We start from the raw sequence: 20,098 nt of genomic DNA on the forward strand, positions 1-20,098 counted from the left end.
CTGAAAGAGAACAGAGGAATATGTGGGTGTTTGTGTCTTCGAGCATATGCATATATATATATGCATATATCCATGTTTAGTCAAATGTTTCTGTGTTTCTGTTAACAGTAAGATTATTTAAATAGGATGTCCTGCTTGTAGCATATATTCTTGTTTCTACCTTCTTTTGCTGTAGAATGTGGATCTAGAAAACAAATTTTGCCTTGGCTGTAGGAGAACAAACCCAGAACTTTTTCATGGATTTTGTAGCATCTCTACAGACTCAGAGATGTGGAACTAAGACCAAAGCTTGGCCAAAGTTCTTAGAAAATTTGCCTTAGAATTTTATATAATTTATATAAATAGTAAATAAATTGTAGTGATTAAATAAATTCAGTGTAGCGACAAATTTTAATTTGTGCCTCGCCCTAAATCCTAGGACAACTGCACAAGGTTTTTTTGTGTGCGAATAGAAAGTCATATTTTGTTTTAACAGTTTGCTTCCTTCATTGAAACAATCTAAGAATATCTACCTAAAGCTAAACTAGCATTAGCTCTGGTAAGATTTATATCAACTTTTTCAATTTCTTCTGCTGAAATGGATTTGTTCTGCTGAGATATATATATATATATGTGATTTTGGAGTCCAAGTCATTTATTGTTCTGTGGGACTGATCCTGCAGACAAGGGATATCTTTATCAAAGAAGAAAGATTTTCTAGTTATTATCACATTGATGTTTATTCTGCATTACTGAGGAATACCTTTAAAGTTAACAAAAGCAAGTGTTTTCTGAAAAGGGTTTATCACAGAAGAAAGTCAATAGCAGGCTGGGTGGGATTATTCGGATTAATTTTAGGTATTATGTTGTATCCAGGATGCTTGATGTCCCTGAGGGAAGTATTCCTCCTGAAAACAATTCACATAACACCAGATAAGTCCTTGTGGCTAAATGTTTTCTGGAAGAGCCTGTCTGTCTCCACTGGTCTTCTAGGAGGATCCTGCCTGCTAATGTGCAGTGGGACCAAACTCTGGCTCCCTCCCTCTATCTCAACACTGGTGGACATAGTGAGGACCTTTATTTCAAGTTTGGAGCTATATTCCTGTTCACTACAACTCAGCAGCTCTGTCAGGGACTGCAGCACAAGAAAAAGCAAATCAATTGTGCTAGGGATGAAACGTTTTTGAAACAGTGGGTATGGAAAATTACTTCAGGGACATACTGCTTTCCTCTTTGAGTCATATGAATACCCTCAGCAAGTTTGCAGAAGACATAAAGCTGAGTGCTGCAGCAGATTCACTTGGGGGAAGGGATGTCAACCAGAGGGGCAGGCTTGAGTAGTGGGTCTGTGTGAACTTTATGAAGTTCAACAAGGCCAATTACGAGGTCCTGTACATGGGTTGCAATCCCCAATATCAGTATTGCAGAATGAATGGGTTGAGAGCAGCCCTGAGGAGAAAAACTTGGGGATCCTGGTGGATGGAATAGTGGACGTGAGCTGGCAATATGCACTTGCAGTCCAGAAAGCCAACCATGTCCCGGGCTGCATCAAAAGAAACATAGCCAGCAGGTGATTCCTCCCCTCTACTGTGCTCTTGTGAGAACCCACCTGGAGTCCCCTGCCCCCACACTGTGTTCAGCTCTGGGGTCTTCAACATAAGAAAGACTCTTGGAGTGGGACCAGAGGAGGCCACAACAATGACTGGGGGCTGGAGCACCTCTCCTTTGAAGAAAAGCCGAGAGAGCTGAGATTGTTCAGCTTGGAGAAGGGTCAAGGGAGACCTTATTGTAGCCTCTCTATATATAGAGGGCACTTATAGAACTAATGGAGAAAGACTTTTTACCAGAACATGTAGTGGCAGGACAAGGGGCAATGGTTTTTAACTGAAAGTCAGTAGGTTTAAATTGGACATAAGGAAGAATTCTTTTGATGAGGGCAGTGAGACACTGGAACAGGTTGTCCAGAGGAGTTGTAGATATCCCAACCTAGGAAGTGCTCAAGACCAGTTTGGATAGGGCTTGGAGCAACCTGGTCTGGTGAAAGATGTCCCTGTCTGTGTTGGGCTTGGGCTGAATAATTTTCAAAGGTCTTTTCAACCCGAACCAATCTATTTTTCTGTGATTCTATGAATAGAATTCTATGAATAGAATTATCTCTCTGTATGTTTATATACAAAGGGGCATTATTAGTAATTCATCCAGCAATTTTTCTTCATATAATAATAATGATGCAGACCTGATTCCTCACAAGAGGACCAATTTTTATGTGGAGACAGGCTCCTTGCCAGACTGCATAGACAGGTATTTTTGATCAGCCATTTCTATCTCTGACACTAACAGGGTTTGTGGCAATTGCAGTAACTTGCTTCCAAACATCTTGAGAAATAATGCAATAACCAAAAGCACTTGGTTCAACCAAATGTGCTTATTGTTGACAAAGTGTGATTCATACCCCCAAAGAGCACACTCCTTTGAATTCCACCCTGTGAAGGGAGGATGCTTTCAAGGACACTGATGAGACACAAATATTGGTTGGTTAGTTGGTTGGTTAGACATAAAGATATTTACTGTAGACATTAGTAATGCTCTAGACATTTTATGCAGCCTTTATTTGAGCTGCTTCCCTCTAGCAGCAGTAAAATGAAGGAGCAATATTAACAAACAATGTTATATGGATGGCTGTGATACAAAGTGAGAGAGAAGATATTTGTCCAGAACTTTCAGACCCTCTCCTTTGAAAGATAAAACCGTCTTTGGATTAAGGTGTGATTTTGTGGAAAGTCTGGACTGGTCACACATTTTCTTTTACAGGTTTGGATTTTCTGGTAGCAAATGGAAACTGAGTTGCTGCAGCACCAGAGGAGACTGACTTCCAGTCCAGTTTAAAGGCATTTTGCACAATCAGAATGAAGCACATAGTCCTGGTTTCAGCCAGGATACAGTTAGGTTTTTTCCTAGTAGCTGGTACAGTGCTGTAGGATTAGGATTTAGGATTGAGAATAATGTTGGTAACACACTCATGTTTTCGTTGTCGCTGAACAGTGCTTACACTCTGTCAAGGACTTTTCAGCTTCTCACACTGCTCTTCCAGTGAGGAGTCTGGAGGTGCACAAAAAGTTGTGAGTGGACACAGCTGGGACAGCTGACCCCAAATGATCCAGGGCATATTCCACACCATATGGCATCATGCTGAACAGTAAACTGGGGGAATTCACTGTGGGTGGTGACCTGCTGCTCGGGGAATGGCTGGGCATCAGCAGGTGGTGAGCAAACTGTGTTGTGCATAATTTGTTTTGTATATGCTCTCATCATCATTAATATTACTATTATTATTTTTATTTATTATTATTACCATCATTTATTATTAATAGTAGTATTAGTATTAGTATAAGTATTAGTATTATTTCCCCTTTCATTTTTGTCCTATTGAACTTCTTTATCTCAACAAAAGAGTTTTCCCCTTTTTGTCCTATTCTCTCCCCCTCTCCACTGAGGGGGAGTAAGTGGATGGTGGTGTGGTGTTTAGCTCCCTGCCAGGGTAAACCAGGACACATGTGTAGTGTGGCACTGATCAGCACTTCCAAAGGGTCACCTGGTGCTGAGTGGCAGGAGTCCCGTGTCCTGCTCGTTTCCTTTGGAGCCTCCCTGGGATTTGGCTCAGGAAATTATCCTCACACTCTACCATTGCAACACAAGTAATTGTTCAAGGTGTTATTAATTTTCTCTCTCTCTTGTGAGTGGTTCAGGTCTGGAGAATAAAGGAGTTGATTTGGCCTGGCAGGGTACAGGCTATCCATAGTGAAAATCAAGTCACCTTGCAATGATTGCTGTCTGGACCAGAACAGAATTACTGCAGCAGCTGTTCCATAAAATACTCACTTTAAACTTGATATCTATAGAAATGCTGAAGGCAGCATCTGTTCTTCTGGTTTTCAAAAGATATGTCTGTTATGAAGATAATCCTCTAAAATCATATTGAAGATTAATTTGAAAGTTTTGCAGAACAGGAGGTTATTCTGGAATACGTTACTGGTGAGCTCTAGCAATTCACAGCCCCACTGAGCCAGAATAAATGAGTCCTCTGCACTTTAAGGTAAGTGGGATGTTCATCCTGTTTCAAGAAATGTCAGAATCCCAAGCTGCTTGCCTCTTCATCTAGGAGCATCTTTTACGTTGGTCAATTGTGGTCTTTTCACTTATTTGGACTGGGACTAAAGTAGGGACAATAAGAACAGATTTATACTGTAAGAATAGATCTAAAAAGGAAAGAGATCTAATGTTGGTGGTGTGGGATCACAGGGACACAGGAAGTGAAAAAGTGTTGTCAGTCCGTGGGCAATGCAAAACTCATAACTTCAATCTCATACATAGGCATTTGTAAATAGAGAACTATATTATATGCTCAAGAATTATCAGTAGCTTTTGGTAGAACTCTGGGAGGGCAATATACATCCCTTACCCTCCACATTTGCTCACCAGGACCCTTTCTTCTGGATGTCTGTACTTGTCTTGGTAAGGTGAGCTACAACCTTACTGAGGCTGGATTAAAAAAGCAGCTCTGTGCCAGGTGTAGTAACTTCTGAGCTGCTTTGTGCTCACATTTTTTTTGTTTATGGAAACCATCCTGCTTGTCCTCCTGAGCCGTGTTTGTACTTCATGTCTACCTGGTAGAGAATCTCAGTTTGCGTGTGTGATAAGCTGAGATGCTGAGCACTTCCCTCAGCAAACAGTCTGGTTTTGTTGCTGTGTCAGAAAGGATTTATTTGGGATTAATACTTCCCTGCCCACAAGCCAATGGTTACGTTCCAGTGCAAACAATCTACTGATAAAACAGAAGCATCTTTGCAAATGTCACTGCTTAATTGACATTTATAGTATATTTTATGTCATCATGGGAGGGTGATGACCTAGCCAGCAGTTTCAGGGTTATATTGGTAGTCTGTATTTTTGGGTCATGATGAGTCCTGATAGTCATACTGGGCAGAAGGCAGAGCCTTGTTTCCCCATCAGAGCATGTGAGAGCTCACGGCACTGCTGTTGGCACTGACAGGGTTTGGTACAAAGTAGGGCAGCCCTGTGTTTCATATCCATGACCCAGGCAGCCTTCCATAACCAGGAATGCAAGGCAGGGAGAGGAATTAAACCACCATGACTTAACTCATACCTTGACAAGAGACTACCTCTGACTTGGGATTGACAGCCGTGTCCAAAACATACATAATATTGTGGGCCAAGTCCCCCCAGATGGGATTGATGAATCCTCTCCTTTTCTAGCTCCACAATAATTTGCTGACAAATCTTGCTAATGGACTTTGGAAAATCAAAGAGTAAGTATATTGTGAGTACTGTAAAATAACAAGCCCCTTGGGGAGAGGTAGATTGCACAGCTGAGCTGCAAAGCATGGGCTGAATACTGAGGCATGGCATGGCGTGTGAAGAGTTGAACCACTGCCTGTGAGAAATGGCTCAGCAAGGGATGCTTGTCTGCCTGGCTTCACAAAACAAGGCTTGGTCAGGAACAAGCCCCAGGCTTGTTTTAACACTCACAGGGCACTAAGTCAGTATCATCACTGCCATACAGACCTTTCCTGGCTGACCTGGCAGTGAGACTGCTCTGTGACTTGGCAGCTGAGCAGGTTTCTTTTGCCGACCAGCACAACCCCTAGTCTGTCACTGATGCTTCATTACTTCTGCAGATACAGTAGCTTTTATGACTGCAGTAGAACCAAAGGCATTAGCAGGAGTCTGAGTCACTTTATGCTGCCTGAGCCACGTAGCAACACCTGCTGTACAAGCAGGGAGGTGGAAGGGGAAGCACGGGCACAGAGACCTGCCAGCAGCTGCTCACCTGCCTTGAGCAAAGGTGGGATTACAACTCAGGACTCCCGAGTACCACTCCCTCTGACCTTTTGTATATATTTGTCTCCCTGAAATAAAAATTTTTAGTAAAGCAAGAGCTAAAAGATTGAGTTAGGGATGGTATCAGAACACTGACGTCTCCCTGGCCAGGACACTGAATGTAATACTTCACTTCCACAAGCATTGTATTTCTCAAATATGAAATATTTTCCTTTACATCAAAGCATCCACCTGTTCAATACTCAGGAAGAAATACACTTACTGAGGATAATCCAACAGCATTGCCCCACACCAGCCAGGTCTTGCGGAGGCCAGCAGGTTCTGACTCTCTATCCCTGTGTGACCACCTTGCAACCTGCTCCTCAAAGCTATAGGAAGCATTGGAAAAATGCTCCTGCTATGACCCTGTACAGCGACTTCCATATCTGCACTTCATTTGGACCGTGGTAAGCTTTGCAGCACCACTTACAAAAGCCAAATCCTGCTCTTTACACTTGGCTCTATCAAACCTCTTATTAAGCATCATTAGCTAGATGCTTCTGCATGGTTTTTGACACATGTATTCTTACCTGAAAAACTAGAGGAATCCCATTTATAGGGCCACCCAGTCACTGAGAGAACACACCAATTTATACCTGCTGATCAGACAGCCTATTTAACATCTCAGTTTTTCTAACCAAGTATCATTTTCTCCAAAAGAGGTCATTCCAATGCTTTGAGGACTCCCTGTCAGCAAATGATTTATGCTTCATGTTCTCTGACTTGCCACAAAATGAAGTCACGACTGTTTATAACTGCTTTCATTTGGCAGCAACATGCCGAGTTTGATTTGGAATCATACAATGGTTTGGGTTGAAAGAGATCTTTAATGGTCATCTGCTCCCAACCCCCTGCCATAGGTAGGGACATCTTCAACTAGATCTGGTTGCTCAGGGACCTGTCCAGCCTGTCCTGGAATGTAGAGATAGGGCATCTACTACCTGTCTCAGTGCAACAAATGGCATCAGGTCCCTCAGAGTCTCAGAGGCAACTGAGAACAATATTCTGCACCCATTAAAGAAACTGAACACAAGACATGTGGATCACTAAGTGCCCAGGGTAGTTGTGAGGAACCATTTTGCCCTCAGGTGCACCAGCCCATCTCTATAAATGCTATGCTTTTGATCCAAGCACATTTCAAACCACTGAAGTCTGATGCTCTTCCCACAGGACAGGTAAATGTTTTAAATCCATTAACTGAAGAGACCACTCAAAGCTACACAACTTTATTGATATGGCAGGAATGAGGCTGGAAATAGACTCTGTATCTTGATTTTCTTCTTATCCCTTGCCTTCCACTGGAAGCTGGGCTTAGCCTGGGTCTAGTCTACTTTTTTATGACAGGAGAGGGGCTGAGTCACCTTTTTAACTTATTGACTATTGAGAAACTCCCCTTATGTAAGCTTTCTACTTCTTGACACTCCTAAGTATCCTATAACTTGGTGCTGGGTACAGCCACCACCTTAATTTATCAGGCAGCTCAGAGAAACACCCACTCTGTAAATACAAAGGAGTTTCTGTTCAGCCTCAGATTCATAAAATGAACATGCCAGCACTTTCTGTCCTTCTGTTCCTGTGGCACAGAGCAATCCATCAGGCAGAGGGACTACTGTCCTGTGGTGCTTGGCCAGTGGGTTGAGGCTCACAGCTGGTGCAGGGGTCTTCCTGCTGGGTGCGAGTGGGAGATGCAAATCTGAACTTTGAGCATAGTGGGGAAAAACATTAATTTAACAAATGTTGCTGAGGTTGGATTTACTAAGGGAGGGGAGAAAGGGGGCAAGGCTTGGGAAAGTGTTCCTCCTAGGCAGTGATTTGTGATGTGTTTTGTGACCTGTGATGGACATCTGGTGAAGGCAGGGTACCTGTGGGGCTCCTTGCTGCTGCTTTCCTGTATTAACACCACAGCTGGAACCAGCCCCCTTTGTTTTACACCCGCTTTAGTAAGATGCTGTTAATCATCTGCTGACGAAAGTTTCACTTTTGGCTACCACCACCCTGAAGACTGTTCTCCCAACCGTGGGGACTGTGCCCCTCACCCAGCACTTACTGTGTGCCACAGCAATTGCCAGGATTACTATGGTAACATTTTTCACTGTCTTTGATACAATGGCAGGTAAAGGCCAGGACCCTGCTGCATTTGGGTCTGGGTATGTTCACAGAAAGTCTCTGCCTTGAAGAGTTTTTAGTTTCACTAGCAAAGGGTGAGAGGAATGGAATTGTCAGTACTATGGTCATACAGATAGGAAGTATTACACGGTCTTATTTCACTAAATCAGTCTCTAGCTTCTATAGGGCACCCTTGGCTTTTCTAGTGAGCAGTAATAAATGGAAAGGGTAGTTCCTGGAAGAAGAGTCTCCATTGTACCACGTACTTGGCAAACATGGCTTGATTTCAGAGTGTGTATAGACACACACATGGAGTCTGCTTCTGCCCTACTTGTTGCACAGCAGCTCTGGAAACAAACTTCAGAAAACCTGGGCTGAAGTTGCAGCTGGGACGTGGTCCTTCACAGCAACAAGAACAGGAGACACCACCCTCACAGCCTTTCCTTGCTGTTACAGCACTTAGTTATAAAGTGAGATTTCTTGCCAGGCTTGCCAGTCTGGAGGCACACGGACTGAAGAGCAGTGTACATGTTTACATGCTCTTAAAAAAGCCCTGTTGGCAGCTCAAGGCAGGCACCCCATATGGCCTGAAGGCTGATTTACACTTCTTTACACTTTGAATCTGAACCGTTAAATTTCCTAAGTCTGAAAACATTTCCTACGGAAAATGAACCAGTCAAGACAAACATAGTCTCTACTTTTCTCCTTCTTCCCAACAAAGTGTCTCCCCTTTTAATAAAGATTTGAGTTTGTTACCTTCTAAGAAAGCAAAAAAGCAAGAAAGAGTCCCAATTAGCAATTAGGTCAGAGCAGCTGCTGAATGGTCACCTCAGCTTTTGTTATTCAAGCGCTAATTGAATACTCAACGCAGAGCCACCATTTCCAGCTGAGCAAAGGGGACGTTATTGGATTGTTTCAGGTCTCATGGGAAGATTTGCCCAGTTAGAAAATAAGCTGTTTGAGACCTAGGTGGTGTAGGGTGCTTGCAGTGGGGCAGAGAAGCTCTCTGGAGAGGTAAGCAGAGTTTGGTTGCCTGACAGGATGTTGGTAAACAAAACTGATCATCTACTGGTATGTACTTGGGTGCCCAGGACTCTCTCTCTCTCCCTGTCAGCTTTTTTCCTGCAGAGCTGCCAGTTCTGCTTACTTGGTTGCAACTTCTAGGTCAGGGTAGTGAAACCATTCTGTACAGCTCATGAATCATTTCTCAATTCAGCCTTGCAAGAGAGAATTTTTTTAAAATTTTAGCAGACTGCAAGCATCCTCTCCACTGAGAGGGCTCACTGACTGCTCTGAGTGTTTAGGATTTCATCTAAGTGCAGGGTGCTTTAAAACCTCACTTTGGTCCAAGTGTTTTAGAATGGCCATGCTGTGTGGAGTGTCCCAGGGGACCACACTGTTCTGCTGTCAGCCCAGTCCGCCTGACTAGGTGTGCTATTATGTGCTATTATCCATGTTCCAATTCCCTTCCTTAGTGTAGCTCATGCTGTTTAATGCGAAAGTTATTAAGCCTTTTAAGGGAATTAGCTAGGTAAAGCAACAGTAACTGCTTGTAGCATAGGCATATCATTACCCAAAACTGGGAAAGACAAGGAAGATGAGAAAAAGAAAAGAAATTTAAGATGAGTATCCCCAGTTAAAGCCAGCACAAGAACTTGGGGCTAATTGCAAAATTCAGAAGGATTAATGAAAAAAAAAGCATTAATTTTCTACTCCAGTGGAGAAAAAGGAATTTTGCATATGCTTTTTAAAGATACAGGAGCATATGAGATATCCGATTTAATTACCATTTCTCCTCTGAGCAGAACTGTGCTCAATCACTCAAGTCAAACAAGAGTGTGATGGATGCTGGTGAAAGGCAGGGCAGCTTGTGGACAGCTAGGGTGGAATCTTCTTGAACAGAGGAAGAACAAGTAAGTGTGCAGAGGCAGCTATCTCCCTAAATTCTGCTGAAAGAAACAAAAGGATGGAGAATTTTGACCATGGTTGACCACTTGGGTTTAGCTGCCTGTTGTAATCTAATTTCTCTGCATTTTTCACTCCAGCAAAATTACTGATACCTCACATGCTATGGGTACTTCATCATGGCAGGGAACTTAATTATGTATTTTGGGAATAATTAATCCTTCTGCTGGGGTTCAAATATTTAATTCCAAATGAGATGAGATTCCTTAATGAGATGTTCCACCTCATGGTAATATACTGTCCTCTTTAAAGGCCATCTCCCATCAGACAAGGTTAAGAACAATGTAAAAATGGCCTTTGGGAAGTGCAGAACAAAAGTGGTCCTGTCCCTCTGTGATTTGTTCTCAGCAAGCACTGGAGTATGTCCAAGAGGAAATGTCGAGGAAGTAGCTGTACTTAGAAGACTGGAGGCAAGAGTTGTGACTGATATATTGGTTTATTAACTAAAAATAACAGATATTAAGCCTTTGAACTGGGGAGGTGGGAGGAGTAGAAGGGGGAACCACAATCCAAAGCCCTGTACACTGGGCTGCAATAGAGAGAAGTTGGGCAAGCTATGGGTGGAAAAAAGAATATAGAGAAAAAGAAATGTTCTTATTTAAAAAGAAGTGAGTGCAAATGCAAGAATACTTTAGATAGGCCTATTTTTCCAGAGAGTGGTTGCTAAGGCTGTCTGAAATCTAAACTCCTTCAAGGTGTCTTGGTGGGTGTGAAAATCCTGGTGGCTTTTTAGCTTGGAGCTGTTGTTCAAGAGCAGTGCAGGCCTTCCACAACTGACTGGCTCCTGCAGATCTCTGCAGAGCAAGAGGAGTTAATATTTGCACTAAAATAAATCTTTGTTCTTGTTCAGTGTTTACCAGATTGACTAACCAGGCACCACATTCACTACCAGCAAGAAAAACAGGGGACAGTCTCAAATGCGGCCAGGGGAGGTTTTAGATTGGATACTGCAAAAACTTTCTTTGCTGAAAGGGTTATCAACCAATGAAACAGGCTTGCCCAGGAAAGTGGCTGAGTCACCGTCTCTGGAGGTATTTAAAAGACGTGGAGAGGTGGCACTCAGGGACACGGTTTAGTGGTGAACTTGGCAGTCTCCGGTTAGTGGTTGGACTTGATGATCTTAGAGGTCCTTTCCAATGTAAATGGTTCTGGAAGTTGGTAGAGCCTGTTCACAATGTAAAAGGAAAAGACTGAAAGATAAACAGCAGGATGGAGCTCTCAACAGCAGCACCTCAGGCCCACAGGTATGTCTCATCCCCTCAGGAAATTCCTCCAAGGTTTGAATAAATTCAGCTAATTATATTTAAAGACTTTTCCTTGAAGGAAAAGAAAATCAACAAGTCCTTTAATGCTTGTTTTAACTGTTCCTGGAGGTGTGATTATTATTTCTGATATAGATCTAGTCTAAAATACCTTGTGCTGTCTAATAATTTCTAACTGCACAAAGTCATGGAAAGTCCTTCAGAGTTCAGCAGGTGACAGCTCAGGATCCCTGTACAGGGAGGAAGGAGCTCTAAGAGGCACAGGAACAAAAGAAATTACCTCCCTGCATGTAACAACTGCATTGTTTTGCAGGCATATGTGTTTAGTAGAGCTGTTATCCAGCTCTTGTGCATTGACATGAGAAAAGTTGTTGACTATGACCACTAATTTGCATCTGTTCAGGATGTGGCTTCCTTGCTGTCATGACTCATGATGCATAAGGATGCTAAATTTGTCAATAAAAAGTCATTGGTTTTCTGCAGAAGGGACAGGCTGTGTGTACCAGGGTAAACGGCCAGTGTTTGTAGAGATTCTGTGCTGTGGTGCTGCTGTTTCTGAAACCGTCTCAGAGTTTGGAGTTTTAGATCATTTGAGGCAGAGCTGTGCACAATGCAAAAGTTCAAATTACAGCTTCTTCAGAGTGTGTATCAGTATGCCTGATATTTCTTCTTCTGCATCTAGAGAAACAATTTTTTTTTATTAAAATGCTGAAAAACATGGAAGCAACTGTGTCAAACCCGTTTGTGCTTCCCAAGAGGGGCCAAAGGTGGATAATTCGAAATGCAGTTTGTGAAATAGGTATGAGCAAGGCCCTTAGCAGTTTCATGTACCTAAGTTTGAGCTGAATGGATATCAGACTGTCTGTCCACAAACTCCATTAATATGTTCAAAATATCGCTGAATTCTCTAACTCAACGACCTTCCTTGCAATGCATCTTATGATTTATGTGTCTCACTGAAGAACACCTCATTTGTTCACACCCTCATTTGTTTTAAACTTGTTGCCTGATAATGCCATTGAGCACTGTGGTTTTGTGGTCTGGGGAGTGAAACTGAGACACTCCCTTTCTCTCCATCTTTCCATGTCACTCATTATTTTATAGCTCACTTCCAAAGACCACTTCAGGTGTGGTTAAACAATACAGTAAATCCAGGTACCTCTCAAAAACATAGTGATCACATGAGGCTGTGCTAACTGGGGATGAATTCAGCTTCCTATTCAAGTGTGTTCCACTTTTAGTGTTTTTCACTATCAGGCTTTATGCTGGTTTAGGTATAATTTTGGCAAAAACTTGTGCTGTGTGCTTTGATCATTCAGACAGAAACATGATCATGAACCCATACCTGATTCAAATCCAGCATGACTGCCAGGTGACCCAGCCATGCACAGATTTGGTATTTATGATCAGGCAATGACCAGAACAGGAGAAATATCCTGTGAGGTCAGATCCTGCGTTCATCTGGCACTGTGCTTTTCTCCAGCAGTGGCAAAAGGATGGAATATTCAGGGAGAGCACATGAGCCTGGGCACTTTCTGTGGTCCATTCTACTTAGCATCCAGAACATTTTTATCACAAGCGTTAATGGATACATCCCTGTCAGGTCCTTTTAGTATTTTCAGTCTTGTTTCGTCAAGTGCATCCTTATTCTGGTGCTGTGAATTACTCTGAGTAACAAGCAGTTCTGCTTTCACCCTATTTGTCAGTTTGAATTTATAAAATTTCATCCTATTCCCACTGTGTTATCTCCTCTCCAAAGGAACAGTTACAACTGTTTCAGTCTGTCTTAAACTGACTTTTCCCGCCTTTTTTCTGTGCCTTCTCTAACCCTGTTGCCTTATTTGAGATGTGGAGGCCAAAGCTGCACACAGAATGTGAGCTGTTAACCTGATTTATTCTGTGATCCTGTGTAATGACCTTGTGTAGGTTCACCAGTGCTTTAGAGGCAAAATGACACTCGCTCCTTTCTTTCTAACACCCATCCTGACAACACCCAGCATGGTGTGGTGTTCTTAAATGATGCTGCACACTGAGCTGCTGACTTCAGAGACCACCAAGGATGACTCCAGGACCATTTTCTAGTGTTTGGTGGCCAGTTCAACACTTCTGAGACATGCTTCATTGTTTTTACCTCACTGCACCTCCTGAAAACCAGGCTATCGTCTCTTTCTCAGGCTGAATAGACTCTGCCAGGACCTTCTTTTGATCACACTTCACAGTGTTTTCTTTGCATTGCTGAGTTTTGGGTTCCTTTTGAGAGGGGAAGACAAAGCAGCAAGCTGTAGCCAAAATGCAGTAATTTAGTGGCATAAGATGTTCCCTGACATATTTTTCTCATTTCTTATGAATTATGAAAATTTTGAATTTTCATAAATTATGAATTCAGAATTATGACTTTCTAATGGCTGATTTCAGGTTTTGACCGCTGCAGTGTAAGAAACTGAAGTTTCACACAGAATTATCCTTGAAGACAGCAGAATTTCTCCTGAGTAGCTATTTTAGAGCCTGTTCTTGAATGCACAGAGCCAGTGTGTAACTAATCCTGACCACTGTATTGTCAGCTTGCAATTTTGTTTTCTAATTGATGAGATATTAATAGTTGAGACAAGACAGGTAAAATCCCAATGTCACACAGATATGAAAAACCCCAAGATTCAGAACCTGTGTGTGTGCCACAGCTGTTTTTTAAATTGCAGCTTGTCATACAGGATTCTGTGTTCACCTTCTTGAAGAGCTGAAGCTTCCCTATTGCAAATCCTTGGACCTGTCAAAACAGCAGAACTGGGAGAAATCAAGAAAAATGTAAACAGGTTAAGGCAGCTCGTAGGAGCTCCAAGCTTTGAAAGAACCACAGCAGAAATAATGGATATGGGGATAAAGGGAGGTTCTTTACAGAAACAGGATGAAGGATCTGGCAGTATACTGAATGAAGCAACCCTTCACTGGGAAACAGAGTAAATTAAATGAATAAACAGGCAAAGTCTTTCCCTGAACTTCTATAATCCTGAGTGTGCTAGTTTGAAAACAAACCAGTGAGAGGCACCAAGTCAGAATAACAATTTAATGGAAATTAAAGAAAAGGAAAAGAAAGTAAAAGAAAACACTGACAGAGTCAAGATACAACCTGAGTCCCTGTTAGGCAGGGTAGTGGTAGCAGTCTGGTGGAATGGTGGCTGCAATCCTCTGAAGTGGTGATCCTGTAGTAGAAGGGGTCTGCTCTTCCTCAGAAAGTCCAGTGGTGGCTGTGTAGCTCCTGTCCTCTGGAAATCCAGTGGAGCCCGAGCCCCCCCCATCTCTTTGGTGCTCAGAGTCCCAGTTATATCCACGATGGGATGCTTGGTTCCTCCCTCTGGTTGGAGCATCTCACAATGGGGTAATGAGTCATGAGGCCAAGTGTTGATTAGGCTCATTAACAGAAGATAGTCCGGAGGGAGTTATCTCTGAGTCATGCAGCAGGACAATGATGGGCCATTAACAGAAAGATAGTCTGGGGGGAGGAGGCAAGGAAACACTGCCCCACCTGATTTCCACAGCTCATGAGGATGGTAATAGAATACACCTCAACCCAGGACACTGAGAAAAGAAGGTGTGAAATGAGTACCTCAGTAACCACTCATTAAGATTTTCTGGCTTTCCATATGCCCAAGATCATAGAATTTATTTTATTCAGCCCTCTTTGATAATTAAATGTAATGCAATAAATTTCTTCTCTGGGACTTCATTTATTATCACAAATGACATACTATCTTAATAAAAAATGGTTCTGAATTAACCACCAGTGCTTATGTGACTCTTTTAGATTGGTAAGACTTTTCATTTTGAAGCCCCATCTTTGTATTGTAATTATATTTTATTCTTTGGCAAAAGGGGTTTAAGTTATGAGATAATTTACTTTTCCTTTCAATTTCTTTGACTAGTGCATATTGTGGAAGTAATAAAATGAGCCAAGAGTCATTCTTACATGTCAATTTTTTTTTTCCATTTGAAAAGGAGAAACATCTTTATAACCTAGAGAATTAGGTTCTTGTCGCTTGTGTTTATTTCATGGAAATTAGAACTAATCATGTCTAGATAATTATTCACCTAGTGCAGTACTGTTTAATCTACTGAAAAACACTTTTGTAAATGAACTTACATTGAAAGAAGTGGAATTTTAAGGAGCTGAATAAAAACCCCACCAAGACATCTTACAAAATGCAAATAACAAAATCCAAAGATACAAACCCACCTAACAAAATTTACATTCGTGTGTAGGAAGGCTGTTTTTCCTCTTTCTTCAGTTTCTAATACTTCCTCAGCCAAGGCAGTCACCATACCCATGGCTTACAATCCTGAGGCACTGGAGCTGACTCAGAGCTGAGCTGCACAAACCTTTGATCATCCCTGAACTAAATCATTTTTGGTTCCAAAAGGTTTACTGAGATTGCTGTTTCCAGGGAGTAAGGGACTTGGGGGAAAAAGCAGGGCAGCTGCTCCAATAAGGATTTTCTGCTGCCAGGAGTACATTGGCAGCTCACTCAGCCTTGTCCATGTCAGAACTGGATGGTCTCAGGAGATGTATTGGATAAAATAGGCTTTGTATCTGCTTCTGTCCTCTGTATTTCCAAATCTCACTCCCTGGTTTCATTCCTCTGTGCCCACCAGGAGTGCAGCTCACACACCAGCACAAGGGAAGGGCATCTCAAGACTACAAAAATGGACCTTGACAAGAATCTTGGTCTAATGCATGCTAAGCCCAAGTCTGGGTTTTGCTTGAACAAGTGCTGGAAAACTGCATGGAGAGGGAACTCTGTAGAAGAGGACAGAAGGTTCCTCCTCGAGCTGCACGTGCCTGTGTTTAGATGGCTCAGTTTATTCTTCTGACTTTGTAAGCAAGGGAGAAGTGTTCTCTGCCATCCTACAGTGAGTGCCTAGAGTGGGGTAGGTAACCTGCAGCCCAGGAGTTCCTGTTTGTCTCTGGATGGTGTGTAACCATTCCCACAGCAAGAAGTCAATCCCCTCTTACATCAACTCTCCAGGCACACAGACTTCTGAAAAGATTTTGCTGGCAGAAAATACTATATATATATAATAGTAATAAACAATGTGGAGGAACTCTGAGGTTCAGTATTAATAAGGTCACTTGAACTCTCATGCTGACAGCTCTAAAGTCAATGTTTTTTGCCAACTTTCCTTTAAATTAGACTGCAAATTGCAATTATTGGACATCTGAGAGAACATTATGCTGTGCAGGAAGTGATCACGAAGCCTCTGTGATGATGGAACAGCTTAAATGAGAAGAAAGGCATGAAAGCAATTTTTTGAAAGCTGGAAGCTGCCAGGGAGGAACCTTGACAAGAGGAGAATGAAATTTCAGAGTCTTTCTTTTGAAGTATGAAAATTAATTCAGAGGCCCAGTGGACCTGTGGCACTGATAACAGGAAATGAACCCTTGTATTTACAAAGTTCTGGTACAAATTCACCATGGTCTGAGTATAGTCAAATGCTGGGGTATGGTTGATGTTCCACTCTTATTTACTATTTATATCAGAGAAACCTCAATGAATCACAGTCATAAACTAAGGTCTGCATTGTACTGTGCATATGCAGAAAAGAAAAAGTTCTCCTAACTTCAGATTTTTTTACAATCCCCATGTGAACGCAGCTGGGACTCTCAGTCCTCTTTGAACTAAGAAATGTTCTTGATTAGCTGAGATGGCTGATTTTTAATTGCTTCTAATCAAAGCACTTAAAACAGGAAACCTCTTGGTAGCCCGTAAGAATTCTTTCATCCGCCTTCTCTTTGGACACAATATTGCTTTATTGTATCTCAAATTAACTTGTAGGATCCAAGAAGGAGCAAAACCTCTATTTGTGCATCATGTAGCATTATGGGGGTTAAATCTTCACTGATGTTTGTAATACCACCAACCTCCCCACAGGTCCATGACAGGTGAATGAGTTTTTCTGCACCACAAGTCTCTCCTGATTTCCTGTGTTTGTGCCTTGCTGATAGCCAGGAGGTCCTGGGAGAACACAGGAGACATTTCCTCACGATATCTTTGGGGTTTACCTAGAGGTGGAACACAGTTTTATGCCTGGCTTAGGGATATAGATGGGTATGGATAACTCTGGGGTCATTATCAAATCTGGTATAACTGCATGGAAGGCTGAAACTTTTTCTTGTTAAAATTTGCACCATCTTGGGGAGGAAGGGATGGAATAATTTTCAGGTTTTCAGCAGTTGATTGAATTTATGTCAAAGCTTCAGTGAAAAACATTTTGTGGAAATTTGGAGAAAGGTTACTTTTTTTTATTCCTTCCATGAGAACAAACTGTCTACCACAAGAAGAGTAGCCATAGAACTTTTTAAAGAAGCCTAACTGGTTTTATTAAGCAGTGTGGATGTTACCCATGTGCACAGTATTAGAGTGTGCACACTGACACTGGCTGACAAGCAGTTTACATATCAAAGTGATGGAGCCTGTTTTGAAGGATTGATTCATTCAGTTCCCTGAAGACTTCATTTACTTAGTTTAGACCCTTACAGAGAAGATTCTCTCTGGCAAATCCCATATACAGAGAACGCAGCCCTGTTCTCTTGGTAAACAAACCCACACTCTTCTTTCCTGTAGCTGAGCCTTGCAAGTGACCTGTGCTTGCTGCCTCTCTGGCACTGTCAAGGAGCACTTCTCTGCATGTTTACCTTGGTTAAGGTAACCTCTGGGGTTAGGGGTGCAGGAGAGCTCAGGTGCAGCCTGATGCCTTTTTGTGCCCAAACCTCTGGCAGACTAAAAACCTGAGACTGAAATCTGGTTTACTTCAAAGATGGATTTTGCACTTGACACCACATAGTTATCCAAAGCTTGGCCAGTTCTCTTTCTGTCACCCTGTGGCACCTTCTGCAGTTCTGTCTTTAAGCAGTTTCAAGCGTTATGTAAACATAAGAATAATGGAAGACAGCCCAGTTAACACATCAGGCTTTATTAATGACTATTCCCTCCAGTCACAGTCTGACTCTTGCTTTGCTTGAAGCATGTTTTTGTCTGGGTACTACATTTGCACTCATACTGATCAGATTTTAGCATTCTTTGACACACAGAAGTTGTCCATTTTCTGCTATTGTACCCTACATTGCTGACATTTCTCTTGGGCTGGCCAATAAACTTAATTTGTTTGCTCTGAATACAACCTTTAAACATGACCAACTTCCCTTTCCAGTTTGCAGTATCTTCCTCCACAGCTCGAGTTTGCCAATGATTTCAGATGTTTGAGCACTGGTTGCTATCAGGTTTACTCAGCTTTTAGGTGCCTGCTTGTTTTGGCTAGTTTGGCTGTGTGCTTCTCCAGGTAAATTTTTATACCTACAGTAATTTAGGCAAACAAATCCTCTAATGACAGGGGGGGAAAGAAATGTGCTGAATGTTTGTCACTGCATGCTTGTGACCAACAAAGAACCTGAAAAATGCTGCTATTGTACTAAATCCTCTGTGCTTGACTCTCACTACCTGGCTTGTTTGTCGGTAGAGTTAATAGCACAAAATTCGCAAGCAGCACAGATTGTTTCTCCCTCTGAAACATGGCATATTTATTTTCTTGGAAGAACTGATGTTAGGCAGAAGCATCTCTCTAATATAGCTTGAGGAGAAACCCTTGTCCAGACTTGTTCATTGCTTTGCTGCTGAAGTGGAGTGAGAACTACCTAAATTATGTGGTGTATGTGCCACTGATACCTTGGGTGTCATCACCAAGGAATTTACACAAATGTCTTTATCTTAATTCAGTGGAAAACTGCTTTTGATCTGGATCCTGTAATCTGCCTTTTTATCTCTGGTTTTGTCACAGGCATAAGGAATGAACTACATGTGTGGGAAGTTGGTAGATTGGAAATTTATGTTTTATTTCCTTTCTTTGCATCTTGCTGTCTTGGTTTGAACAGAAGTTTTGGCTCTTGTCACATTATGTTTGCCTGTACATGGCCAAACTTTAAAAAGAAACTAAATCAGATGAAGCAAAAAGAGCTTTCTCTTGTTTGCTGTCGATAAAAGGAAATTCAGAATATAACGATCTTGCTTGGGAATCAAAACTCCCTCTTAACAACTCCTTGAGTTAAATTAGAGTCCAGTACAGAAAAAGGTTTGGAGATACAACGCTGATCAATTTTCTTTAATTTTTCAGAAAGGGGCTGTTTGCTGGCATGAAGCTGAAGAAGAAGAAAAAAGGCGAGAAAGGGCTGACTATTGCAAACAAAGATGTGTTGGGTAAGGCCTCATAAATCAATATTGCAACAGGGAAGAGCAGGTGGTGGGGGATTATATTAGGTCTGATTTCATGTGAACTCATTTGAATTGTGTCTTAAGGCTTAGCATTGATAAAACAGGCAGTAAACTCCTTATCACTCCCAAATAAACAGAGAGCTAATTCTGTTTGTGTTAACTGTTTCATTAAGTCCACGTTCAGATTCTGTGAGTTCATACTGCTCTATTTGGTAAACTAAAAATGTCAGCCTGCCTCTTACCATAGAGAGATGGCACATTTTTGGGGGCTTTTTTTTCTACTTTACAGGTAGATAATTTATTACAAGTGTGTAATTCCTCCAGAAGTTCTTCTTCTTTCAGAAACCTTAAGTACACAACCTTCATAGGCTCTGATGGCTGGATGGGCTGGCTCAATAAAGCTGGCAGCTTTACTCAGGAGTGTGCATGTGCCTGTCATGGGTGCACATGGGGTGTGGAGAGTGGCTACAGCCACATAGATATGGGAAATGATTTTGCACAGGAGGGGAGCTGCTGCTGTAATCAATGCTACTCGATACAGACCATGAGAGTATCTCTAACTGGGACACCCAGATAAATAAAATGCTCCGTTCATGATGATAAATTCACTGTTCTGCTCCAAGTGAGACTTTT

The 20,098-nt window shown here is 42.0% G+C and overlaps 1 protein-coding gene across 2 annotated transcripts in view; it reads left to right on the plus strand.

Annotated features, from left to right (window-relative positions):
* The first annotated feature begins 11,157 nt into the window (after nt 1-11,157).
* FER1L6 (fer-1 like family member 6) overlaps nt 11,158-20,098 on the plus strand; it is a 67,085-nt gene continuing 58,144 nt past the window's right edge. For both annotated transcript variants that reach the window (XM_069005443.1, XM_069005444.1), the window contains exons 1-2: nt 11,158-11,192; nt 19,368-19,450. In XM_069005443.1, the coding sequence (XP_068861544.1) occupies nt 11,158-11,192; nt 19,368-19,450 (118 nt within the window). The remainder of the gene's footprint in view (nt 11,193-19,367; nt 19,451-20,098) is intronic.

This window comes from Aphelocoma coerulescens, chromosome 2, assembly GCF_041296385.1.
Source record: "Aphelocoma coerulescens isolate FSJ_1873_10779 chromosome 2, UR_Acoe_1.0, whole genome shotgun sequence".
Lineage (NCBI taxonomy): Eukaryota > Metazoa > Chordata > Aves > Passeriformes > Corvidae > Aphelocoma > Aphelocoma coerulescens.